This window comes from Neophocaena asiaeorientalis, unplaced genomic scaffold, assembly GCF_003031525.2.
Source record: "Neophocaena asiaeorientalis asiaeorientalis breed wild unplaced genomic scaffold, Neophocaena_asiaeorientalis_V1.1 scaffold669, whole genome shotgun sequence".
Lineage (NCBI taxonomy): Eukaryota > Metazoa > Chordata > Mammalia > Artiodactyla > Phocoenidae > Neophocaena > Neophocaena asiaeorientalis.
The window spans coordinates 571,244-599,015 of NW_020174694.1; the positions used below are offsets into that span (position 1 = coordinate 571,244).

Sequence of the window (27,772 nt, forward strand, 5' to 3'; positions counted from 1 at the left end):
GATGTTTTGAGTAGAGACTAGAGGAAGTGAGGGAGAGAGCAATGATAAAAACCTGGGGGAGAATTTTTTAGGCAGATTTGAGACCTTATGAAGTTTCTGGGTTTTTTCTCCAGAGGATTTATTTAATGTAGATGCTTCCAAGCTGGAATCATTAGCAGCGAAAAACAGAGCATTGAATGAACAGATTGCAAGATTGGAACAAGAAAGAGAAAAAGAACCGGTTAGTAAACATGCTTATCTTCAACAGGCTTATACACTTACTTATACTCTTGGGTCTCCTTGGACAACACCAGCTGTTTCTTTATCTATTTTTTAAAATAATACATTAAAAAAATAAGCTTCTTAAAAGTTAATTTTTTTTTACATAGGACAGAACTCCTAATGAAAACATGTTTGGTATCCCTAGAGCTTTGTTTTCCCTTATGATCTGTCAGTCTTGGACTAATAGTGTTCAGAATATGATGAAAGAGTCTTACCTATTTACATAAGACCAAAAAGATCTTTAGAACAAGGTCCGCATGTTATATACCTCTAGGGAGCACTACTTACAAGAGGCCCTGAGTTTTGTAGTTAGTGGAAAGAGAATGGTAATAAATGGGTTTATATAATATATTGTATCCAGAGGTCTTTCTAAAAGCTAAATGATAATATCCAGATATCTAATTTTATTTTGTGTTTTATATTGCGGAAGCCCCTAGGCTGTTCTGTAAAATAACAGATTTTAAATGTTTGTTCTTTTTCATTCTGGCCCTGGACTTTTTCTGTCCCAAACTGACTTCTGAAAAGTACGTACATCTTCTTAATTGGGTAATAACAGTAAGCTACCGTTTTAGTTTTTTTGACTCCCTCTAAAAGTGAAAAGGAAACTAATTTACCTTTCTCTAAGATGAATTTAAATAATATTGCTTTAACTTTCAAGTAAAGTATGGCATCATTATTGACAAGAATAACTAATCGCACTTTCTCTTCTTTTAAAGAATCGCCTAGAGTCATTGAGAAAACTGAAAGCTTCCTTACAAGCAGATGTTCAAAAATATCAGGCATACATGAGCAATTTGGAGTCTCATTCAGCCATTCTTGACCAGAAATTGAATGGCCTCGATGAAGAAATTTCTAGAGTAGGTAAGCACAACTAATGCTGAAAGAGGTCATTCAGACTGGGATGGGGACCTGTGTGGGACTTATCACATGTAGAGACAGCTTTGTCATCTGTATCTTTTTTGCCTCTAATGGTAATGTATCAGGCAACCAAGTTTTTAGTGACTTATGTATTAGTTTTCTGAGGCTGCTGTAACGAATTACCACAAACTTGGTGGCTTAAAACAGTGGAAATTTATTCACTCACAGAATGCTAGAGGTCGGAAATCCGGCAGGGCCACACTTCCTCCCAGGACTATGTGGGAGAATCCATTCCTTGCTTCTTCCAGCTTCTGGTATCTGATGACATTCCTGAGATTGTGGCCCTGTCATTCCAGTCTCTGCCTCCATCCTCACATTACCTTCTGTGTGTGTGGGTGTCTCTCTTCTGCCTATGTTAATTTCTCTCTGCCTTTATCTTTTAAGGACATTTATGATGGCATTTAGGGCCCACCTCGATAATCCAGGGTAATCTCCTCATCTCAAAATACTTAATCATATCTGTGAAGACCCCTTTACTAAATATGGTAATGTTTACAAATTCCAGGGATTAGGACTTCCTATCTTTGGGTGGTCATTATTCAACCTACTACTACACCTTCTAACATGTTTTCAGACACCTGGCTTTATAAAGCCAAGGGGAACCTTATCTAAGAACACAAGCTGCCTGAATATAAATGTATCTTCTATTCCACCTTGTAATTAATAAGCCAGATTTTTAAATCTCTGCTGGCCTCAGTCTGCTATATTTGCCTTATCCTCTATCACCACCTCCTAAGCTACTCAGCAGCTTAAGTTGATTGAAAATAAGATGGAAAGATGCTAGTACTATAAAAGCCCAACTAAAAAAAGCTTGTTTGTATCTGGTGTGCTCCTAACCTTGTTTTCATAAACACATATGGATCTTAATCATAAAACCCTGAAAATACTGTGACACATGAATTGATTGTTGCTTCTATGGTGCCAAAAGGAGATCGAGCCATTGGCTGGCAGTTTACAAAATAAATAAATAACTATATGAACCTACTGTACTATTTTCCCAGACCTCAACCTGCTTCAGTTTTATTCTTTTAGGGTTTTACAGGCTGTATCTGTGTCATGTAGGAATTAAGTAGATAGTCCTTAGGATATTTGATTTAGTTCTTAGTCTATGGAATATTGATCATCTGTCAAAAATCAAGGACAGTAATTATCTGGAGTATTTGCTAAATTATTTTATTTTTTTCCAAATAAGTCTGATTACATATATTAGCTTTGCTGTAAACCAACTCTTTAAATAGTTTAAACTTGACCACTAATGTTTGTTCTCCATGACGACAAGGAGTCATTAATTTTTTTATTATAGCAATGTTTGTAATGCAATTAAATCAGTACTTTATAACATTGATAATTTATCTTCCTTATTGGTATTTAATCTAGAGAATTTTTATCCTTCCCACTTTTCTTGTGAGACTTTTTTTCCAGTAATGGCAAACTGGGTAGGAGAGAGAGAAATACTTCAGCAATCATTTGCCATTTCACAGTGATTTAGTTTGAGACAATAATTTGATAACTGTTAACCTAAAACATTTTATTCTGAATTTTTTTAACTTTCTTGATTATTCAGTCATTCATGGCCAAGAGTGTGAATGAGACATGTAACTCTATAGATATTGTATATTGTGGATTTTTTGTGCCGATTCCTGTAATAAATGAAGTTTTACTTAAACCAACCATTAATTCATTTTGAGCTCAGGCGTGGAGCTTCCCAACTACAGTACTACAATACGACTGAGTTATAACAAAGCCGAGATTTTGATCCTCTCAGCCCTCAGGATGATTTCTGTGACCCCTTTGGTCATGAGCATCCTCATCCATGTATCCCAGTCTGCTTAAAAATACTGTCATATTTTTTATAAGCTATGAGTCATAAAATGTTGGCATCACTGTTCGATAGAACACCAAATATTATAAATTTGATAACTTTTCTTCCCCTTTCATGATCATTTGCTGTTTGTATCTTCTCTTGGTACAATATCATCGTTCATGATTACAAATTTTAGTAAAGCAAGAACCTAACCATTATGGTTGCTTAATATCTTACGAAACCACTGAAAATATCAGTGAAATAAGAATAAACTGATGTATGTTTATATAAATATTTTTTGTTTGTGAAAAACTTGCAGCTTTTCTGACTTTTTGCAGAGAATCATGTAGGAGTATTAAAAGCATTTTAACTGAACAATAGCAGACTATCTGTTAAGTCTAACAATTCTTAATCATAATCGTTATGTGTGGGATCAACTCTATTAAATAACGGCAACACTTTATTTGTAGGAATTGAAGGAACTTAACAAATTTTTTCTTTTTCAATGCAGAACTAGAATGTGAAACAATGAAACAGGAGAATTCTCGACTACAGAATATTGTTGATAACCAAAAGTACTCAGTTGCAGACATTGAGAGAATAAATCATGAAAGAAATGAATTGCAGCAGACCATTAATAAGTTAACCAAGGACCTGGAGTCTGAACAACAGCAGTTGTGGAATGAGGAACTGAAATATGCCCGAGGCAAAGAGGCGGTATGTCATACCATTCCCAGAGTGGCACTTCATTCAAACTTACGTTTGTAAAAATATATCCCAGTTAAGAACAACTGAGTGGGTAGAATAAATTGGCTAAAGAGGTAAAATTTTTCGGCATTGACATTTTACTAAAAACACGCTCATCCCTTTATGTCAATTCAATAACAGCCCAATTTCTCTGTCATTTTTAAGGTAGCCTGTATTTTCCAATAGTGAAACAAGAAGTGAGCAAAAAAGTCTCTAAGGCCATGAAAATAATTTTCATAAATCCCAAGCCTTTTATTCCAGAAGTGGATATGAGTCACTTCTTCATTTACCTCCTCACTACTTAAACATTTATTTAACATCTGCTGTGTGCCACTTACCATGCTGGGCATAGAGGGGAGATAAAAAGACATAGGAGCTTAAGAAACTTCCATTCTAGTTGATATTTTTCTACCATGAGATCAGACCTCCAATAGAGGTTTGCACAGTGTACTGAGGGAGCATATAGTACACCTAACCAAGATTTTGGTGCGCATGGTGTGGGGAGATGGATGGAGGTAGATTTTAGAAAGGCTTCCTTGAAGATGTACACCTGAACTGAATTGGGAAGTATAAGGGAGAGTTAGCATGGCAAGGCTAGGGGAGCCAGCAAACAAAGAAGTCTGTGGGAAAGCTCAGGGAGAAAATAGCATGGTGCACTCTGATACCCTAAGGTTTTCGTATGGCTGGAGCTTAGTAGCAAGGGACAGGAGCATGTGCAGAAGATGAGATTCAAGGATAAGCAGAGACCAAGTGGTGAAGATCCTTTTCACGTTTAGAAGTTTGAACTTTATCCTGAAAGCTCCAGGAAGCCTTTAAAATTTTTAAACAGATAAGATCATATTTCAGAAAGATCTCATTTTTGGTAATGTGAAAAATGGGTAGAAGGGAGCAAACCAGTCAGATAAGGATCTGTGGCAGTAAGGTAGTAGAAATAACAAGCTGAATTGTAGGTAATGCTATTGGAGATTCATATGTGCTCCCTCATACTCCTGACCTGGTAATCTCTGTCCCCGTGTATTAAGGAGAAAAATATACATTTTTAAGAAATAGGCTGTGGTGGTGATCCCAAAAGTCTTTGAACCTAGAATTTGGTAAACCTGTGTTAGCCCTGGATTTGCCACCACATGTTTCTGTGACCTCAGCATGTCCTCTGACTTCTCATAGCCTCAATTTCCTTATTTATAAAATAAAGTGTGGTTAGACTAGGTCGGGAACCTGAAATGTCACTTCAACAATTATTAATATATTTTCTCTCTCAAGCACTGTATGGGAAAGGGGAAGTTACAAGTCTCTGGACTTAGGCAAACTCTGTTTAACTAGCGAAATCTAGCTGTATGAATGCTATGTTTGATTTGGAGGATCAGGCTGAAAGGAGAAAGTTATCTGGGAAGTGGGTAAGCAGTGGCCTTGGAAGGGCAAGAGTAGGGCCATGGACAGTGAGAAGAAAGCCTTAGGGTACTGAGTAGGAGAGATATTAAAGAATGGTAGCAGAATGCAAAAGGCAAACAAACATTCCACCCATTACCTTTATTTCTAGACTGATTTTTATTCCACATGCCACCTCTGACTGGTAGTGTCCTTCTGGAGCTCTTTGTTGAGATAGACATTGAGGCTGCATCTAGACTCATCAGGAAAGAGTGTGATGAGTTTTCACTGTCTGAATTAGCTGTGGGAAGGAGAAATGTGCCACATGTTTGCTCTCCCTGCAGTTAGGTGTGATAAAGTGCATGGGCTTGAGAAAGCTGTTTTACTACAGAAATAAAATCCTACTGAAAAACAGAAGAAACTACCCCTGTGATCATTTACTGTAAGGACAAATAGACCTACATACTTTAGTTGTCCCTAGAGAGCTACTATAGTAGTTGAAATGATTTCCTGATTTATTAATAAGGAATCTTAAATTTAACATATAAGTAGTATTGCTTTTGAGAGCTGATAAATTTTTGGAAATTGCAAATTATTTAATCAGATTCCGATAAGTACTTTTGCCATTTCATTCTTTCAAAGTATTCAATTTTATGGGTGGATAACAGCAATGAGAAACTAAGTATGTACTAAATGGAGGAAGCAGTATGAAAATAAATTGCCTAGACTCTGCAAATTCATTTATTTAATCAAAAACTAGGTACTGTATGCCAAGTACTGTTTTAGGTGTTGGGGATGCAACTGCTTTCATGGAGCATACTTTCAAGTAATGGAGATGAACAAATAAGTAATATATGTCAGATAGTAATAAGTGCTATGAAGAAGAGTTAAGCAAGAGGGTAGAGAAATTGGGGGTGTTATATTAGAGGGAAAGCCTTTCTGATGATGTAATTTGAACAGAGCCCTGAACAAAGGGAAGGAGACCAGGAAATGTGGAACATATTAGTAAAATATTCTTATCAAAACAGTTGAAATAATGTTTTGAGACTTAAGTGACTACATTTCTCTAATTTTGGATAAATGAAATATTTTGTACATTGACAAAACTAAGTTTGTTTTCGTTTCATAATTTCTCTGGTACTTTAAAAAGTAAATTTTAGTTAATACCTAAACATGGACTTTTATTCCAAATTCTTTGTCAGATAAATGGAGGAACAGTAGTATATTACTTGCTAATTAATTATGGTGTTAAAACTATCCTACAATTTAATGTGAAAAAAATCTTTCATTCTTTATATTTTAAAACTGCCATTCTTACTACTAAAAATACTAAATTATAAACTACTAAAAAAATAAATTATAAACTACTATAAAAATACTAAATTATAAACTACTAAAAAACACATAATTTTGTGTAAACTGCCCCAAAATGCCAATTGTAAACCATATGGAATGGGGCTCTGGGTTTTTTTAATGTCTGTTTTTGTGTTCTCTTCTTACAGATTGAAACACAATTAGCAGAGTATCATAAGTTGGCTAGAAAATTAAAACTTATCCCTAAGGGTGCTGAAAATTCCAAAGGTTATGACTTTGAAATTAAGTTTAATCCTGAAGCTGGTGCCAACTGCCTTGTCAAATACAGAGCTCAAGTTTATGTACGTAATCGTGAGTACTTCACAAGGTTTTTAAATGATATGGTTGATGTCTGGCTCATAATATTTGTAAGTAAGAGTTTAAACTTTAGCATGTCCATAACTCAGGACTGAACATAGAAATACAGCACTGAAACTTTTTATCTTCTTTCCTCTTGGTAGTACACATCTGCTCTCTATTGTACCTTACTCTCCAGATTATAAAGCCTTGTCTTCCTCTCTACATACTTCACCTATTCAACTATCCAATAAAAGATATGATTACATATAAAATAGACGCCAGGATTATAAAGACAAAAATGACCTGATACTTGCTCTCAAGTTGCTACTAGTCCCCTCAGCGAGAAAGACATAAAAATAAATACTATATACGTGCTTTATTAGAAGCCTTTACAAGGTATGGTAACAAGATCAGTTCTCAGAATTGAGAGAAAAGTCCCCACAGAGATGGTGAACCTGGAATGAAATCTTCAAAGATGAGATGTTTATGAGGGTGGTCTGTGGAAAAGTTTCAGGCACAAGGACACACGTGAAGGCATGAGATATAATAGAGCACTAAGTAGCACCAGGAGTCAATAATGAGAAAACTGCACATAATTTTCAAATATAGTCAAAGGTATAATTTGGAGAAGAAAAATGTTAATTTCAACTTCTCAATTATTCACAGATTTTAGTATTTTAGTGGCCCCCCCCCAAAAATGTCAGTTTTCAAAATAGTTTTTAATAGAAGCATGTCAATCAAAATCTAAAGCCATGCATTTTTTTCCCCTTAGAATCACTCATTTATCCCATAAATTATTTATTGAGTACATACTACGTTCCATACCTGCTAGATGCTGGAGATAAAATACCCGGAAAGAGGAATTTCCTGGCGGTCTAGTGGTTAGGACTTGGCACTTTTACTGCTGGGCCCAGGTTCAGTCCCTGTTCAGGGAACTAAGATCCCACAAACTGTGCAGTGTGGCCAAAAAAAAAAAAAATACCTAGAAAGATACAGTTCCTACTTTCCCAGATTACAATTTGTTGGTGGACAGACTTTGATTAAATAAAGCTAAACTCATTTTTAATAGAAAAAAATGCATCCAGTAAACATTTAATCTTTTACTGTATTGTTTCTCAAGCAATAGTTAGGTAGGTAGATAGATAGGCAGGCAGGCAGATAGAGTTTACTCACCTCTATTTTGAGTAGTTTTTCATGCTAGTTCAAGAAAACAATTTCCTGAATTAAATTGCTGTAAAAAAGATTACCTGGTTCAGAAAGAATGCATATGCTCAGAAAAGAGGGAAATTTTTTTTTTGGCTCCCTGGAAATAGTTTTACATAATAATAGGACAATAAAAATAGAAATAGCATCAAGAAGATGCAGCCCCAACTGTTATAAGTAGTATTTGGAGAAAAGTTCTTAAAGAGATTAAAGAGGCAATTGCATCTTTCAAAAAAGAACAGCCAAAATTAAAACTCAGCAGTGACTTCAAAAGACCTACTGAAAACATAGTAATGCACAGGGTTTTCTTTTGGAGTGATGAAGTTTTTCTAGAATGAGAGCGCATTGTGAATGTACTAAATGCCACTGAGTTGTGCACTTTAAAAGAGTTAATTTTATGTTAAATTAATATTTTAACTTAATTATTTCAGTTTAACCATTTTAAAGTGTGAGTTTCATCTCAATAAAAGAAAAAGGGGAAGGAATGAAGTACTGTGTTCAAACAAAATCAGTAGAATAGAGGATAAATATAAGAAATGCCAGCAGATAAGAGCTTGTTGGTGTACATGTGGAGATGCAGGGAGAGTGGCATGCCCAGAGAGCATAGAAGCGCTGCACCTCTTCCCACATACCTTGCCCTATGCATCTCTTCCATCTGGCTGTCCCTGAGTTATATCTGGACACCCACCTTCCATTATTCACGGATCAACCCACCCCAGATCTCTCACAGTAGTATGTTGTTGGGGATGGGGAAGTTTCCCTCTCCCAGGCAGTTTTGACAAGCCAGCCTGGAGAAATCACCAGCTGGAAAACTGCTGCCACTGAGAGGTCCTGGGACATATGCCAAAGCAGGCAGAAGGTAAGATTTCTTGCCATGTCAGCCTCTAGGGTCTCTGACTGCAGGATCTGGTGGAAGGGAGAGTGGTGAGAGTCCCTTTTCTCTCAGTTTTGTTATAAGTCCTGCCACAAGAACTCAAGAAGGGTAGCGGGGGAATTTCCCTCTCCCTGATAGTGTTGAGATCTTCCTCGTTCCTTTTGTAGCCTCAGTCCTACATTGTGTGGCTTATTCAACCAGTCCTTGCTGATGGACATTTGCCATGTTTCAAGTCTTCTGCTATTATAACAGAGTTAGAATGAGGAGCAAAAAAATAAAGAAGAGGGACTTACCTGGCGGTCCAGTGGTTAAGACTCTATGCTTCCACTGCAGGGGGCACGGGTTCAATCCAGGGAACTAATATCCCGCATGCCACATGGCGTGGCCAAAAGAATAAATAAGTAAAAATAAAGAAGAAATATAAGCAGATAATTGTAAGACTAAATAATTGAAAAGGATTAAGAGAAAAATGATGCATCTAGAGAGCATAGCATAAAAATAAAAACTACATATAAGCTGTTTTCAAGTGTACCTCAATTAAACTAAGTGTACTTATAGAATGTTTAAATAATAACAGTGAATTTCTAGAGTAGAGAAGCAAATCTAGAATTTTGCAATTATTCAAAACCAAAAGCAAGTTACATTCTATAGTTATAGAAATTACATTAAAAATTTTTTTGTTTTATTTTCTTACTGATGGTGTATTACATTAAAGATACCATGGCTTTACTTTTTTTCTCCAAAAGGTGCCTCATGAGAGAAATTTTGTAATTACATATGTCATATGTAACCCATATTCCTATGTATTTTATAGGTACCACTCAAAGAACTCTTGAACCAAACTGAAGAAGAAACTAATAAAGCTCTAAATAAAAAGATGGGGTTAGAGGATACTTTAGAACAAGTAAGTAATGAAACAGAGTCATTATAAACAAACATAACATTTTGTGTTTTCTGATTGATAAGGAATGAATTTTTAATAAAATATTATGAAAAATGAGAGGTATACCCGTGACCTAGAAATACTTGAAGTAACTTTTTAAGTTACTTAAACATTCTAAGCTTCCCATATCATTGATGATGAAGTGATATGAAACTGAGTAAAGCTTGCTTTTTTTCTAACAGAGAATTGCCTCCTTTAACTTAAGATAATTTAGTAATATTCCTTTTTATAGTAAAAGGGAATTGAGGAGACTACCATAAAAGTAAGTATGTTATCATTTGCAGTTAGAAGCTAACTAACTATGATACATTAAGAGACTTCCATTTACCAGATTTCTCAGGACCATAGAATTCAGGGAGATTCAACTTTAAATGCCTGTAAGAGTCTATTTCCAAAAGTAGTTTCAGAAAATTCCTGCTTCTGAGATACTTGCAATATAATATCACCAATATACCTGAGAAAGAATACTATTATATTCAATAACCTTTAGAGTAAACATTGTTATAGTTGATTAAGAAAAGTTAAGAAAAACTTCTCAAATGCAAGCAAAAGGTATTATTTATATAACACCAAACAGTTAAAGGAAATGCCTAGCTAATTCAACTTTTCGAGAACGATTGTGTTCTGGCTAACAGATTTCAAGATATAAAAGAAATCCTGCCTTTTTTGAGAATACAAACATTTATTTTCTCTCTTCTGGAAATAAAATCTATGCATTTCACAGATAACTTTTAAAGTAATTTTGTATTAGAATTTTTTCACACCTCCCACAAACAGAAAATGTTGTTAGATAAGTGAAGAGTTTCATGATACTATTGTTACTATAATTTGGGGTTTCTACAAATCTGTGGGTTTTGTAACATCACAGTATGGAAAGAAGATAGGAATTCGGGCTGCTTTAACAGGTGTTCCTCAGGGGTGATGGTTATTTGAGGTAAAGTCTTCCTTTAGCCTGCTTCAGTTCAATTTCTCTCTGGTTGGAATGGGCAATAAACCTGAAGACTCAAAAAGGTGTGAATTTCAAGCAATAGGAACCTCTTGACTGAAACATATTTTCAACTGACTTGAAACTTTTTTATGTTTTTTTTTTTTTTTTTTTTGGCTGCATTGGGTCTTCATTGATGCACACGGGCTTTCTCTAGTTGTGGCGAGCAGGGGCTACTCTTCGTTGCAGTGCGCGGGCTTCTCATTGAGATGGCTTCTCTTGTTGAGGAGCACAGGCTCTAGGCACATGGGCTCAGTAGTTGTGGCACGTGGGCTCTAGGTGCATGGGCTTCAGTAGTTGTGGCACGTGGGCTCAGTAGTTGTGGCTCGTGGGCTCTAGAGCGCAGGCTCAGTAGTTGTGGCACACAGGCTTAGTTGCTCCACGACATATGGGATCTTCCCAGATCAAGGATCCAGGGATCGAACCCGTGTCCCCTGCATTGGCAGGTGGATTCTTTTTTTTTTTCTTAAAGGAATTTAGCCTTGTATGGCTTCCTCTTTTCTTTTTTTTTATATTTATTTTTGTCTGCGTTGGGTCTTCATTACTGTGTGCGGGCTTTCTCTAGTTGCTGCGAGTTGGGGCTACTCTTAGTTGCAGTGTGCGGGCTTCTCATTGCGGTGGCTTCTCGTTGTGGAGCGCGGGCTCTAGGTGCATGGGCTTCAGTACTTGTGGTGCGTGGGCTCAGTAGTTGTGGCACATGGGCTTAGTTGCTCCGCGGCATGTGGGATCTTCCTGGACCAGGGCTTGAGCCCGTGGCCCTTGCGTTGGCAGGTGGATTCTTAACCACTGCGCCACCAGGGAAGCCCCAACAGGTGGATTCTTAAACACTGCGCCACCAAGGAAGTCCCTGACTTGAAACTTTAAAAGCTATAGGCAGGAAAGTTTGGGCAGGGTGGGAAGGCGATTATGAAATGCCTACAATAGGCTAGGCCCCATATTAATGTTCCAAAGATAAATATAACTAAAGTTTATATGAAATATAAAGCCCATTTGGAAAGACCAATATATGCAGTTATGCTAATCAGAGTTGCATTTTTTTTGCAAAACTCCTTTGGGCATAGAAAAAAATGACTTAGTAGAGGGGAACTGAAATTAAGAGGTTAAACCATAGTATTAGAATAGAAAATGAAGAAGGGGACAGGTTTAAGAAATGTTAAGGAGGTAGGACCCAAGCATTTCGTGGCCAGATGAAAGCTAGGAGAGGGGACTTCCCTGGCGGTCCAGCAGTTAAGACTGCGCTTCCACTGCAAGGGGCGTGGGTTCGATCCCTGGTCAGGGAACTAACATCCCATATGCCGTGCAGCCAGGCCAAAAAGTTAAAAAAAGAAAAGAAAGCTAGGAGAGAAAGAAGGATCAATAGTGACTTCCATTTTTCTGGGGTGGGCAGCCTAGAGGAGGAAAACCTAGTGCTGGGAGTAACCAGGACAGCTTGGGAGATGAGCTTGCTGTCCACTGACCACAGAAAACCAAAAGGGAGTTGAAGCAACAGATTCAGAACATAAAAGAGATATTGTGTCTGAAAGTACAGATTTTAGGGTCTCTAGTATATATGTGATTGTTGAAGCCAGTGATGTGGGTGATATTTCTTAGGGAGAATTGTAGAAGAAAGAGGCAAAGGATTGGCCAAAGAAAGAAATTGTAGGAAAAGCACTTAGAAGAAGTAGACAGAATAGTTGAAGAATAATCAGAAGAGGATATGCTATAAAAGGCAAAGTAGGGAAGACTTTTCAAGAAAGGAGTGATCCTAACTAATCTTTTTGTGGTAAATATTTTACAATATATACATATATCAAATCATCTTGCTGTACATCTTAAACCTATGCAGTGTTATACATCAATTATATCAATAAAACTGGAAAAAAAGGGAGTGGTCAGTGATGTCATATGCTTGAGACTAAAAACTAAAACTATTTTTTCTAATTTGACAAGTAGTTTAACCAAGTTAAGATGGCATAAGGTAAAATAGCATTTGAAATAGTAAAGGTTAAACAGAAATTAATAGATTAAAATAACAAAACTAATCAATCTGATAAGTACTTTAAAATAATTGCCAAAACCGTTCAAGAAAAAGCAGGAAAAAACAAAATGAGAAATGGAAACACTATAAATACGGAGGGAATTTATAAGGCTAGTGTAACCCTCATACTGCAACCTAACGAAGATTATCACAAAAGAAGAAAATTAAACCAATCATACTTACAAATAAAGTGTAAAGTTTAAATTAAATATTAGCACTGAAATTTGTTTAGCAAACTTTTTTAAGAGTCTGCTGTACATGCCTGTACTGTAATCAGTGTTGGTGATATAATATCTGCCTTTGTGAATTCTTATTTTGTGTGGAAAGGTGGACATGAAAACAATCACTTTCATCATAATACTTTTGGAGTGTAAATACAGCATGCCGTGGATACTTATAATATACCAAAGATAAGCACAAGGTTCTTTCTGAAGGAAGTGGTAAGTGAGCTGAGTGATGAATAACAAGAAGGAGTTGGCCAGTGGATACATGAAAGGACACACACATCCCTACTGCTGAAGGCCCAGAGACCAAAGAGCATGGCATGTTAAAGAATTAACATGAAAAAAAAAAAAAAAAAAGAATTACCATGAGTTTAAGTATCAATAGGATAGAGGAGAAGCCTGGAGAAACAAAAACCTAATTCTGAAGAGACTTACTTGTTCTTGCTTACTGGTTGAATTTTTATTCTATAGGTAGCAGGGACCATTGAAGGTTTTTAAGCAAGGGAATAAAAGCTGTGTATCTTAGTAAGCTCACAGTGTTGACATTTTGAAGAACAGGTTAGAGGTACATGAGACTAGAGACACACAAGAGATCTAACAGTATCCTGAGCCATAAGGGTTCAAACCAACGCTACTGCAATGAGGATGGAGAAAAGAGATTTGAAGATTGAAACAACAGGGAATCCCCTGGGGGTCCAGTGGTTAGGACTCCTCGCTCTCACTGCTGAGGGCCCGGAGTTCGATCCCTGGTCGGGGAACTAAAAATCCCACAAGCTGCACAACGCGGCCAAAAAAAAAAAATTGAAACAGCATAATTTAGTGGTCCACTTGGATGTGAAGGTTAAGGAAGAGTGAGAAATTAAGAATGTCCAGGTGTCCAGCTTTGGTATATGGTATTAAAGAAAAATTATTTATGACACTTGTTAGTGGTGATAAGGCAGACTTTATTCAAGGGGGGGGGCTATTACAGTGAGGTTTTGTAGTAGGCTAGGCTCATTCCAAATACAGCAAAGAAAAGTGGGAATTTATAGCCAGGGAGCAGAGTGGGGATCAGTGGATGGAAAATTACTGAGAGGAAATATCAGGGTAAGGGGGGATTCTGGCTAAACCAACCTAACAGGTTTCTTGCTGAAGGCAGGCGAAGGTGATCAGCCATCACCTGGGGCATGGTAGAGGATGAGGAACCAGATCAGTTATTCGGGATGGGAGATTCTGGTTAAAGTGACTTAGCAGGATTCTTGCTTAAAATTGGATAATACAGAGACAAACATGAACGCCCAAAAGTCAGCCTAATTGAGAAGAGAGTTCAGAAGATCCTGAGTAGTTTGGTCAAAGAGAGATTCTTTGTCAATGGTGATGTCCTAAAACCTTGATAAAGAATACAAAGAAGGTTGTAGAACAGAGAATTTCAGGCTGGGATATGCTGTTTCAGGTCTCTGGGATATCAAAGTAGAGAATGTCCAGTAAGCAGTTGGGGTTTGGAAATAGTATAGATACAGACAGATATTTTTAGCATTCATGTAATTACAGTCAGGAGATTCCCCAGGTGTGAGAATGAGAGAGAGCTCTCCTAAGTGAGCGAATGAGAATACAGCCAAGGTGAGAATACTAGGAGAACATCCACATCCAAAGTACAAGCAGAGAAAGAGAAATCTATAAGAAAGAATTAGAAGGACCTCCCAAGACTTAAAGAGGAAACCAGGAGTTTCCATGGTCTTAGAAACCAAGGAAGAAGGTTTCAGTAGGGAGTGATCAGTAACTACAAATGTTACTCAGATTAAGTCTGAAAGGTGCGTGTTGGCTTTAGCCGTAAAGGTGTTCCTCATGACATTTGCAAGAGCAACTTCATGAACCAGAAGAGCCAGAAAGCATATTACTGGTGGAGTTTGAATGGTAAAAGAGGAAGATACTATAATCCGAAAAGGTAGTTCTTCAGGGACTACTACAAATCTATTGCAAATGTTTGAATCTAAGGAAGGGAGATGGAACAGTAGCTGGAAAGTGGTGTGTGGGAAAGATTTTTGGTTTTTTGTGTGTAATTTGTTTGTTTGTTTATGGGAGGGGTTTGTTTGGTTTTAATGACGAGGGAGAGAGTTCAGGGAAAGAGGGTAAAGTTTAAAAAATTAGGAACGAAAGGAATTGATGGATTTGAGTCTGGTTGTGAAGAAGTAAAAAGGCATGAGATCCAGAGAAGAGCTGGAGGGGTTACTTCTCTTCATGAAGAAAATGTGTGCCCTGCATCCTGAAACTGACTGGAAGGAAGAAGGAAAGGTCTCATGCTGGTTGGTTGGTTGACTGGAGGCAGTCTAGTGGCTTCTGTCATCTCAATTATAGAAGAAAAAAAATCATCTAATTAATGGTATCTTCTTTGCTTATAAGCAACTTGAGAGCTAAGAAAGAAGGGAGGGGGGAAAGAGGGAAGGAAATTTGGAAAGAGAGGAAGGGAAGAAGGAAGGGAGGGAGGGAGGAAGCCAAATCTTAGTGGGTCTTAGGGATTGCAGAATTATTGGTGATTGTTATTTTCTTTAATGCTTCCCCTGTTTACCACAGTGGAAATGTGTACTTTTGTAGTCGGGGAAGAAAATGTTTAATTAATTGATGTAACTTTAGTAAAGCTGACATGGAAAGTAGAGCTGCTCAGATAAAAGTAAACAACACATTTGATCAACCAGGAGGGCCTAGTGGAAGTTCTGATTATTTGGGTGTTGATTGGTCTTAATGCAGATGAGTTTAATGAAACAGTTTGTTCACTTCAGAAGTAGCATATCTTTAGACTGGAAGCAAAGTTTATAGCTTCAGTAGCTCTGGTCTTTAAAATGTGAAAGACAAGTGGTATTAGAAAAAGACCTTGGAATTAGTTTTGAGTTCTGGGCGTATGCTAGTTGTGTGATCCTGAGTAAACAGCATTCTTTCCAGCCCACTCTTCTCTTCTTGTAAATAAGAAAGGAATGTCCCTTACAAGGGACTTTGGATGACTGAACGAGACTTACTATATGCAAGAAAAGAAAAAGGGAAAAAAAAGTACTATGTGCAGGTTTCTTTAATAAGTTTGGTCATTTTACCATCCTATCTTTTGCCAAATAACAATAGTTTCACTAAATTTTTCCCAAAAGGTATATATTTTTTTAATTTATGTATGTGTAGAATCATCCTTTTAAAGAAAGATGTCAACTATTTTCTGTTTCCTGTTGGAAATATTATCATCTTGATCTAGCTGAAAAACATTCTCTATTAATTACCAGTATCAACTGGTATCAGCACTTGTCAACAGGAAATGAACTTCAGAAACGCTTTTTTCTTTTGTTTTTAGAAACACTTTTTTTTTTCCCAGTTTTGGTTTCATCAGATCTTAAAACTCAAGCTTGAACAAGATTAAATGTAGTTACTTTATTACTCTTTGGAAGAATGCATTGACTATAACCAATTAGCAAATATTATCAAACAAAATCAATATAAATAGTCCTCTTTAACATCCCAGAAAGTGAACACACAAATGAAATCTAGATAACTAACTCAAGTAGATAAAATCTAAATAAAGTGAGACTTCAAAACTAGAGAGCAAAACAATTTGTATTTATTAAGTTAATATAAGAATATTAATTATATTTAATACTTGTATAATATATATGAGATCTTAAAAAGTACTCCCACAGCTACTAGTGGAAAAACAGATATTGGTATCTTTATTTTAGTGAGAATTAGGCCAGATTTTTAATTCCTAACTAATGCCCTACTATACCACTCTGCATTTAAATATTATGTATTAAAAAACATGTCTTCTTGAAATTAACTTCTCTTTGGGAAATAATAAATTTATAGGACAAATAAAAGGTAAGAGCCCACGAGAACTAAAAGAAATAACATGGATTAGTTAGTTGATTGATAACATAAAAGTTTTATAACTTGTTAAAATTTTTTTGATGTGTAGTTATGATTTCTCAACCAAAGTTTTATATTCCTCAAGTTAAATACAATGATCACAGAAAGCAGGAGAAGTGTGCGAACTCTGAAAGAAGAAGTTCAAAAGCTGGATGATCTTCACCAACAAAAAGTTAAGGTAAGAACTTTGCCCGTTTGTTTAGGTTATCCAAAGCCATGTCATGGTTAATGGACTAGGCATCTATTCTGACATCAAACTGAAATTTTTAAGCTATATCCTATAACTTGTCTTTAGTTTAATCTTCTCACCCAAAGTTTATTTTAAGGAGTTATTTTATTTTGTTTTTCTAGAGGACTTTTTTCTGGAATTCAGCTATTTTACCATAGAACATGTTTAGTATTCCATTAATATTTTATACTTGCATTTGTGATTCAGTATATTTCCTGTAGTACAGACTTGAAATTACTGCTAAATGAATTCTGTATAGGCCTATTGAAAAGGTCACATTTATGTTTATAGTATAAAATTTCCAAAAGACCGTTTTAAAAGTCTCTTACATGTAAAGCAGTAAGCATCCTGCAAATACAAATGATGGTGCAACCTGATTTTTTTAAATGCTTTACATACATTTTTTTAAATCCTCCTGGAGTGTGTAGAATGTGAATACTGAAAAAACTTAACCATGACTTTATCCTGATAGGAAGCTGAGGAAGAGGACAAAAAATGTGCCAATGAGCTGGAGTCCTTGGAGAAACACAAGCACCTGCTGGAGAGTGCAGTTAACGAGGGCCTCAGTGAAGCTATGAATGAGTTAGATGCTATTCAGCGGGAGTAAGTTCATCTTCCCAAGATTTGTAATGTTTATTTTCAGTTTAGTTACTTAACATTTATATAAAACTAGGCCTAAGTTTATTTGCTTTAATTTATATTATAGAGCTATCTGGGGCAGAGGGAGTGATGAGTAGAACTTAAGCAGAACAGCTTGAGACACTTGAGATACTTTCCCTAGATAAATACATTCTGCTACCATTATAGCTATTGCCCCCCATTATCTTTTCAGTCAGAAGGGGACTGAATAGTTAACCCATAGGCTCTATGTTAATTTATATTAAAATACACTTTTTTTCTTTTAAGTGTTAAGGGGCCCTCAAAAAAACTACAAAATAAACTTTCTTTGAGGTTGGAAGTATCCAACCTTAAGAAATCACACCTTAATCCTTAAGAAAATCACACCTCTTTGTTTCCTTATTTGTAGCCTAGGGACAGAAAACTTAGTTGAAGGTATCTTTGGCATATAGTCTTTGTTTTTAATTTAGATTTGAATGCCTAAGACTCCTATTTCCTCATTCATATGTATTTAATGTCTTGTCCCTGATTAAGTTTACAATCCTTTTAGAGACTCAGGTAAACAGTTTGCTCCCAAGCTTTGTATATTAAAGCATGAGGTTTTGGTGCTGTTTTGTGCTGTTGCTTGCATGGGATCTTTGAAAATGTTTTTATTTCTGTTTTAATGATTGTGAACTGGACCTTTGTGAATGATACACTGGGCAAGCAGCACCTATACCAATCACAGCCTGGTTTTATTGAATATAAAAAGAAGTGAGGTAGCTAGAACTGATATATTAGGTTTTGTCCTAGACAATTCAAACAAGAATTTTGATCCTACAGATGCCAACTAGTTGTGCAGACCACAACTGAAGAAAGACGAAAAGTGGGAAATAACTTGCAGCGTCTTTTAGAGATGGTTGCTACACACGTAGGGTCTGTAGAGGTAAGTGTGTGAAGGTCTTTCCTACATTCTGAGAAAGCTTTTTAAAACTTTTATGTATTTCTGTTTTGTTTCTACAGAAATTAAATGATAAATTTTATTTCTGTGGAAAATATGATCTAGTAAAAATTTATCAGAAGAATTTTGTGTAGCAGTGTGCATTTCATAAAGTGATCTGATTTACATAGGTTTACTGTATAACCCAGCAGTTCCACTCCTAGGTATCAGCCCACCAAAAGGAATGAAAATATATGTCCATACAAAGACTTGTAGACAAATGTTCATAGCAACATTATTCATAATAGCCAAAAAGTGTAAGCAACCCAAATATTTATTAACTGGTGAATGATATACCCATATATTGGAATATGGTTCAGCAATAAAAGGAAAGAAGCACTTACGCATGCTACAACATGAACGAATGTCAAAAACATTATGCTCAGTAAAAGATGTGAAAGCCTACATATTTATGACTAACTAATATAAAATGTTCCAAAAAGGCAAATCCACAGAGTTGGAAAGTAGATTTGTGGTTGCCAGGAGCTGGGGTGGGAATAAGGGCAGATGGGCACAAAGATTGTGGTGAGGGTTGTGCAACTCTGTCACTTAATTCTTAAGTTACTCTTCTTGTTGCTTAAGGTACAAGCCCTTAATAAAAAATAATCTGTTTTATTTGCATAAACAACATACAATGATATTTATTACATCAACAGTATATAATGATGTTGTGCCAGGCCGTATTCTACATACTGAAAACATATTAGTACGTTTAAGATTTAATTATGATTAAGATGAAAGAGCATGTGTTAATAACAAATACTTTTCCTGTTACAAAGCAAGATTCAACTGAATAAATTTGAAGGTCAAATTGGCTTTATTCAGTGATTCATGTGTTGGGCAGCATCCCTTCTAGCAAATAGAAAGGAGCTCCAAGGAGTACAGAAAGGAAAAGGTTTTCAAAGGCAGAGGGGGAGTGGGACAAAGAAGACATAAATTTAAAAAGGATTATTTCAGGCAAGGTGGCAAGGTCACCTCCCTTTGTGGGACAAAGATTCTATTAGACAGATTACCTCACTGGTCCTGACCAGGAAATTCCAGAAGGACCAGTTAGATTACAGTCCTGGGGTAGGTTGAAACTGCAGTTAGGTTAGGTATCAAGTCCTAGTTTGGTGACATGGACTTAGCACGAGTGACTCCATTTTGGGCCTGTGGTTCCTTTTTAACAGTTCCCCCCTTTTGATCACACTCTCAGCTTGTCTGAGAGAGTCATGATCAAAATTTAAGGCGTTAGCACCACTCTCAACTATTGCTTGCAGTTTTTGTTGATGCTTTGTGTGGTATTCATAGGTCATGATGTTCTTGCTTAATCCATGTAATATTCACAGATCCCAGCTCCAAGATCACAATTGTTGATTTGGTCATTCTCTTTGCTTCTTTACTGATTTTCCAGTCTTAGGGAAATCATTTGCTTGTTGGTTAGCAGCTGCAAACATGCATTTAAAGCTTTTAAGAGAATGCAACACACTGGGGAGACCATTATGATTATAATAAGCAAGATAATCCCCAGTGTTTGAAGTGCACTTTGAAGCCATGGTCCCCAAAACCCAAACCAATCGAAGCCAAATAAGTCAAAGACCCCACTGAAGGAGTCGCCTTTTTAAGCCAAGTGGCTCGCTCAGTGATCTTATGTTAACTGAGTTTCAACTTCCGCAGCAGTGGTAATCCAGGTGTAGCAGGTGGCGCTGGCCACAGCACAAACAGTTCCTGGCTCAGCTAAAGCATAATCAAGGACTATCCTGTTATCAAGAACAATTTCAGCCATAGAGTCTAAGGATTTTTGTTGGGCAGTTGCTTTAGCGGCAAATTCCATAATGCTTTCAAGAGTTAACGAGAGGTTCCTGATCATAGCCTCAATTGCAGTAACTCCTACCCAGGGAAGGTAGGGTTCTCTCAAAGGAATCAGATCCAGAGTCATGAATCCCTCCTGGTAATTCCCATTTGAATCTGTGCTCAGTACTGGAAATGTGACAGCCATTGAGACCAGTAAAATTTTAAGGATCTGTAGAACACACAGGCAGCTTTATTCTGGTTACCCTCGCCTTGTGTCACTTTGTATAGAGCCTGGATGCCAAATTCCCCAAGTTTGGGGTTATTAACCAGAAATGAAGAAACAGACCAGGGATCTCTTGCATCATGAACCTATCAGAGTGTTTTGTTTTTTTAATGACCGATCCAGCAATATGAAATGTTACCCCCCTGAGCATTGACCTGGGAGATACAGATAATGGCATTATCTTTTCAGGCCAATGCCAGAATAAAGGAAAGAAAGAGAAGAAAGGGTTTCATGTTTAATTAAAGCATGAATCTTGATCCAGCATCTTGGGAGGAAGCATTCTACTTGAGTGTCAGCTGCTTCTCTTCCTATCAGTTTGATTTGGAGGTCTCCAGCGTTTATATAGGACCAGATGTCAGGTGGAGCCTTCTTCAGCTGGAGATGTATATCTGAGATTCACGTCCCTGAAATTTGGCTGCCATCTGGGTAGTGAGGAGGATCTGTTATAATTCTCGTCCAAGGAAATTCAAGGCAGTCTTTATTATTACTGACTCTAAATTAGAAGTGTAGGAGAAATTTGGAAATGTTAGTTTGGAGGGTTGTAGCCAGATATTTGAGGAGCTAGAAGAATTTAGGATCCAGTCCAATTTACAGATATGTGACAAAACCTCAAAGACAATTAACAGGACTGGAATCTAATATCCACAAAGGTGCAGGCATAACTTTTCTTTCTGCAATTGTCCCTGTTTATTTTTTCCATGGGTAATCACAGTAAAACTAATTTGTCTGCATTAAATTTGGCTTGGTTATTTACAGAAGCGCAGCAAGAATAGTGATTGACCATGTAAGTTCTTTTTAAGACTGCTTTGCTGGAACCTTGTAAGCAAGGTACCAGGTCAAGTTTTCAAGGGGCTTTATTGGCTCCATAAAGTCAAACTTAATTCCTTAAAACTGTCTCGTCCCATCTGAGTTTATGTACATCTCTGTCAAATATGACAATCCAGTTAAAGCCTTGGTAATATAGCCAGTGTTTCCAGTCGTATCCTGTTACAAGAACAGATTCATATTGAACTTATGCAATAACTTAATTATATTGCCATGAAAAGAATATTTAAGAGTTTCTGAATTCTGGAGTGTTCAGGTAGGGAGAAAAAGTAAATGTTTCATCTTAGTTTACAAAGATATACTTTACCAATTGCTGTTAAGTCATAAATGGCTTAAGAGAAAAGGTTTCTTTAAATCTGGAAAAACAAAAAAATTAAGAAACCAGCAATGTTTTACAACAAAAAGTCATAAAAATTTTAATCATCCTCCTCAGTTCATTCAGTCCCGTGTCATTAATTCTTGTTCTGCTTAAATCTTGTATTTCCATTAATTCTGGAAATTCTTACACAGTTCATTTTTATGATCTTCAAAGTTATCAGAAACCTGTACTTTTCAAAAGTCCTTTCCATGAATCTTCTTGAAGATGAAGCACTTTTGTAGGAACACTTTTACAAAAGCATCTGAGGAAAACAATAACTGTCTGAAATGACAGAAGACTTTTTTTAAATGCCCATTGTTAAAGATTTAATAAGAGTTTATTATAATGGAATTGACAAGGAAATTTCCTTATCAAAAGGTTTTAAAATACTTGGTCAGACAGGTCACTGTGAAACAATACTTAAGTTATTTATCTAACCATAGTGACAGAGTCTTAGAAGGCAAATGCAGAAAGTTAAGTAGTTGCCAAAACAAACAAACAAAACAATAGCTGTTTTAATAAGGAAGACTGTTTTAATAGGAAGACTATTTTTAATAAGGAATAAGCTGTTTTAATAAGGAAGACTCAGTTTTCTTAAGTAATCAAAGAACTGATTTAAAAAACGTGAAACACAGGAAATTATTTTGACAAGACACAAAATCTTTCTTTTCTTGGCAGATTGCTTAAAAGATCAAGAAAAACCTTTGAATCACTTACTAGAAGCAGACCAATAGTCCAAGAAATTTTTGTTCTTTTAACAGATGAAAGAAATTTAAGGGTTTTTGTTTTAATTTTACTTTTGGCTGCCTTGGGTCTTCGCTGGCTGCGCATGGGCTTTCTCTGGTTGCGGTGAGCGGGGGCTACTCTTCATGTGGTGCGTGGGCTTCTCATCACGGTGGCTTCTCTTGTTGCAGAGCACAGGCTCTAGGCTCATGGGCTTAAGTAGTTGTGGCACATGGGCTCAGTAGTTGTGGCACATGGACTTAGTTGCTCCACGGCATGTGGGATCTTCCTGGACCAGGGCTTGAACCCATGTCCCCTGCATTGTCAGGCGGACTCTTAACCACTGCACCACCAAGGAAGCCCCAGAAATTTAAGTTTTAATTTTACATAAGTACACTACTGATTTTAAAGCTTATTTTTAAAATCCTAATAATAAATTCATTCTGTCTTTCCCAGTTTGATCATGCATAAATTCCTTTCACGAGATTCCTTTTCTATAAACCTTCTACAGCTATCTTTTTATTTCTGGTAACTTTAATAACATATGTATGAGAATTTTTAACCCTTAAAAACCTTAATTGCTGGTGGAAACTAAGAAGTAAGCAATTGTGACTCACATTGGTATTCTGTGGCTTGGCAAATTTATAAATGCTTTTTATAATTTCTAAAAATGCATATTTTCTCATAGTAAATTTCTCTATGTGTGGCACTGGACATGTTTACCAATAGACCCAAATATCTTTAGTTTTTCTGTAAAAGTGTTACCTCAAAATTGGGCTTGCCTCTTGGTGGGTATCAAGCCAAAAGACACAACCAAGCCCAAGACTGGGGGAAGGAAGGATTTATGATTACTTGCAACACGTAAGGAGAACACCAGGGATCTTTCCCAAAGCAGTGTCTCCCCAAACAGCAAAGTTGGGGAAGTTTTAAGCTAAGGGTACATACATATTCATGAAGGGGCTTGGACAGTCCACAGAGTCCAGACTTTACTTGCTTCAAGCCACAAGTGTCAGAAAAGGTCAACATCATCGTCCCTTAGGTTCCAGTTGATCTGGAGGTTGAGCACTTCAGGCTAATGTTCCACATTGAAACAGAACTGGAAGTCTTTACAACAGATAAAATACCTTTGCTATTGTCATTTCTCTTGTCTGATAACAATTTGTTTCTGCATTCTTCTGTTCCCTTAAGATCATTAATTATTGAGACCTGTTCAAGGGCAAGCACTGAGGCCAGGCTTAGATCACAAAATGACTTTGGCCAAAAATCGTTTCTCTTACGTCAAGAAAGCCATGCCTGATTTTCTTTGTATATTCTGGTGTGTGTGTGTGTGTGTATGTAAATGTCTTTTTTATATTCTGTGTGTGTAAATGTCTATTTTATATTCTAAATATTACTAAGACCAGTGTCAAAGAGTGTACTGATTATGTTTTCTTCTAGGAGTTTTATGGTTTCCAGTCATCCATTTAGGTCTTTAATCCCATTTTGAGTTTATTTTTGTATTGAATATATGGTGTTAAAATGTTCTAATATCATTCTTTTACATGTAGCTGCCCAGTTTTCCCAGCACCACTTAATGAAGAGACCATCTTTTCTCCAGTCTATATTCTTACTTCCTTTGTCATAGATTAATTGCCCATAAGTACATGGGTTTATTTCTGGACTGTCTTATCTGTTCCATTGATCTATGTGTCTGTTCTTGTGCTAGTACCATACTGTTTTGATTACTATATCTTTGTAGTGTAATCTGATGTCAGGGAACATGATACTTACAGCTCTGTTCTTTCTCAAGATTTTTTTTGGCTATTTGAGGTCTTTTGTGTTTCTGTACAAATTTTTAAATTATTTGTTCTAGGTCTATGAAAAATGCAATTGATAGTCTGATAGGGATTGCATTGAATCTGTAGATTGCCTTGGGTAATATGGTCATTTTAACAATATTCTTCTAATCCAAGAAAATGGTATATCTTTCCAACTATTTGTGTCATTTTCAGTTTCTTTCGTCAGTGTCTAATAGTTTTCTGAGTATAGGTCTTTTACCTCCTTAGGTAGGTTTATTCCTAGCTATTTTATTCTTTTTAATGCAATGGTAAATGGGATTGTTTCCCAAATTTCTCTTTGTGATAGTTCATTATTAGTGTATAGAAATGCAATAGATTTCTGTATATTAATTTTGTAATTAAGCAGCATCCCCAAAAATGGTGCAAAAGATATTTTATATTCCTCTCTCTACTGGGTACTACAAACAGAGGTCCAGGAGATCTGACTATAGTAAGAATTCTTACCCTTAGGAAGCTTCTGCCGATTTTCCCAGGATCTCATCTGCAGACTCCGAGTGGGGTTTTAAAGTATTTTCATTTCCCTTGGCTGTTCAAGGAAATAATATAGCAGTTTACCAGAAAATCCCTGACTTCTGTCAGCTCTGGGAGGGGCCCATATGGAGGCCCTCTCTTGAAGGCAGACATGGTTGCATCTGTAGGGCCATTCACTTGGCGACTTTTGTATATGGTTTTGTAAGTCTCTTCAGAGTAGAAAGAGAGAGGATTACTAAATGAATACTCAAGTAAAGGAGGATAAAGGGCAGCAGCAGGAGTTATGTCAGTCTTCTAGTCTTTTGTTTTAAGTGCCTCTTATGTCTTTTTCATTAGCCTTTTGTAACAAACCTTTCAATGAACTATTTTGCAATTTTGAAGCTTTTTAGAGGCTTTTGTGTACTTTTTAAGTGCACTTCTTAAATTATCTATCTGATTGGAACTTTCCTCATGATGGCCACTGTACTTTCCCCGAGGGCTGGTGGCAGTTTGGTAGGACCCTGGCCACAAATGCAGTTCAGCACACACTTCTGTCAGACAGGCCATATTTTGGGGCTCGCAATCTGATGGTTACCAAGCCAAGTCCTCAAGACACAAAATTCCAGGTTGTCTTTAGTAAAATTTTGGCCACCTTTGTAGATATTTATAGCTTCTGAGACCATAAGCAGGTATGTCTGAAGGTAGTGTACTTTTTTGACTTTAAGGATCTTATTTTTATTTCTATTTATTTGGTTTTTTATTTGTTAGTTTAAGGGTTTTTTTGTTTTTGTTTTTGTTTTTGTTTTGCGGTACATGGACCTCTCACTGTTGTGGCCTCTCCCATTACAGAGCACAGGCTCCGGACGCGCAGGCTCAGTGGCCATGGCTCATGGGCCTAGCCACTTTGCGGCATGTGGGATCCTCCCAGACTGGGGCAGAACCCATATCCCCTGCATCGGCAGGTGGACTCTCAACCACTGCGCCACCAGGGAAGCCCTGTTAGTTTAGGTTTTGAGGGGCATTTTGTTTGGGTTTTTAATTTGTTTTTGTAGGGGGGTTTTTTGGGGGGGAGGAAGTTCTTCCAAGATCACCATTATAAGCAATAGCCTTTGCTTAAAACAAAATTTTATTCATCTGAGGCCTCACACTGGACCCAGTCCACCTAAATCAGACCCAGTCCGATTCCAGACCCAGTTGGTTCTTAAGTTGGACCGTGTCCTACTCCAGCTGGTAACACCAGTTTCCAGTGTGTCACCTGGGGGGTGGGAAAAGGATTGAGCCAGCAAACCTCAACAAATGGGATTGCAGACAGGGGCTCCACATAAATGGGAACTTGGAACTGCCACTAACAGTTCTTATGTGAATAGATTCTTGGGGCAGAATCAAGGGCTGGAGTTTCCAGTCAAATAGGAAACGTGTGGAAAGCCAATTATATCTGGAGCCTTGACACAAATAAAGCAGAGTTCAGAACTGAGAGGAACTTACCCACAGCCCTCAGAAACAGTGAGAAAGACAGTGAACCAAAGGCTTCATGGGTACCACACCTGCATTTCTCATTGTTCCTGAGACCCTATCAGAAGTTCACTTTGGATCCCGTGGCTGCAACCAAAACTGTTAGAAAAATTCAACTGAGTAAATCTGAAGATCAAATTGGCTTTGTTCAGTGATTCATGTTTCGGGCAGCATCCTATCTAGCAAACAGAAAGGAGCTCCAAGGAGCTACAGAAAAGAAAAGGTTTTTAAAGGCAGGGTAGGGGGTGGCGGGGGGACAAAGAAATCATAAATTTAAAAAGGATTATTTCAGGCAAGATGGCAAGGTCACCTCCCTTTATGGGATACAAGGTTGTTATTAGGCAGATTACCTCACTGATGCTGACCAGGAAATTCCAAGAGGACCAGTAAAGATTACGTTCCTGGGGAAGGTTGAAACTGCAATTAGGTTAGGTATTAAGTCCCTTTTAGTGACATAGGCTTAGCTCAAGTGACTCCATTTATAGCCTGTTGTTTGTTTGTTTTTTTATAAGTTTTTTTTAAATATATTTATGGACTTTTTATTTATTGATTTTATTTTTGGCTGTGTTGGGTCTTCGTTGCTGTGCGGGCTTTCTCTAGTTGCAGCAAGCGGGGGCTACTCTTCATTGCGGTGCGCGGGCTTCTCATTGCAGTAGCTTCTCTTGTTGCGGAGCACAGGCTCAGTATTCATGGCACACAGACTTAGTTGCTCTGCAGCACGTGGGATCTTCCCGGACCAGGGAATGAACCTGTGTCCCCTGCATTGGCAGGCGGATTCTTAACCAGTGCGCCACCAGGGAAGTACCGGTTGTTTCTTTTTAACATTCCTTTCTGTTAATTTCATATAAACACAGAAAATAGTATATCAGAAACATGAAGTCTACTTTAGCTCCACCTTTCACATAGCTTGAAAGTTTAACAATAAAACTATTCCTCCAACCTGCTGTACAGAGCCCAAAAACTAAAATAAATTGCTAAATCTAAAATTCCTTGGTAATTTATTAGGAGATAATGTATTCCCAGTTGTGAATTGTTCAAGGGGAAAAAAGCTCATAATATCACATTAATAGGCTTTCATTTATTTGAAAACAGAACATTTGATCTTATATCCCCTCATCTCTCCTGAATGACATGAACTGCTGCTTGCTTGCCAGTACTTTTCTCTGCTTAGTGGTAAGAACTAAGAAAAGCATCCTGGAATAAATACTAGGTCAGAAAACCTAGGTTCTACCCACTTCTTCCTAGTTCAACCACTTAGTGGCTCTATAACCTTTCATGGATCCTTTTTTTTTTTTTTTTTTTTTTTTTTTT

At 37.0% G+C, this 27,772-nt stretch overlaps 1 protein-coding gene across 1 annotated transcript in view; it reads left to right on the top strand.

Moving 5' to 3' along the window:
* NDC80 (NDC80 kinetochore complex component) overlaps positions 1-27,772 on the top strand; it is a 52,957-nt gene that overhangs the window by 23,731 nt on the left and 1,454 nt on the right. Inside the window, exons 9-16 of the mRNA XM_024758943.1 lie at positions 114-220; positions 978-1,122; positions 3,495-3,700; positions 6,598-6,750; positions 9,640-9,729; positions 16,959-17,051; positions 17,575-17,705; positions 18,543-18,645. Of these exons, the coding sequence (XP_024614711.1) occupies positions 114-220; positions 978-1,122; positions 3,495-3,700; positions 6,598-6,750; positions 9,640-9,729; positions 16,959-17,051; positions 17,575-17,705; positions 18,543-18,645 (1,028 nt within the window). The remainder of the gene's footprint in view (positions 1-113; positions 221-977; positions 1,123-3,494; positions 3,701-6,597; positions 6,751-9,639; positions 9,730-16,958; positions 17,052-17,574; positions 17,706-18,542; positions 18,646-27,772) is intronic.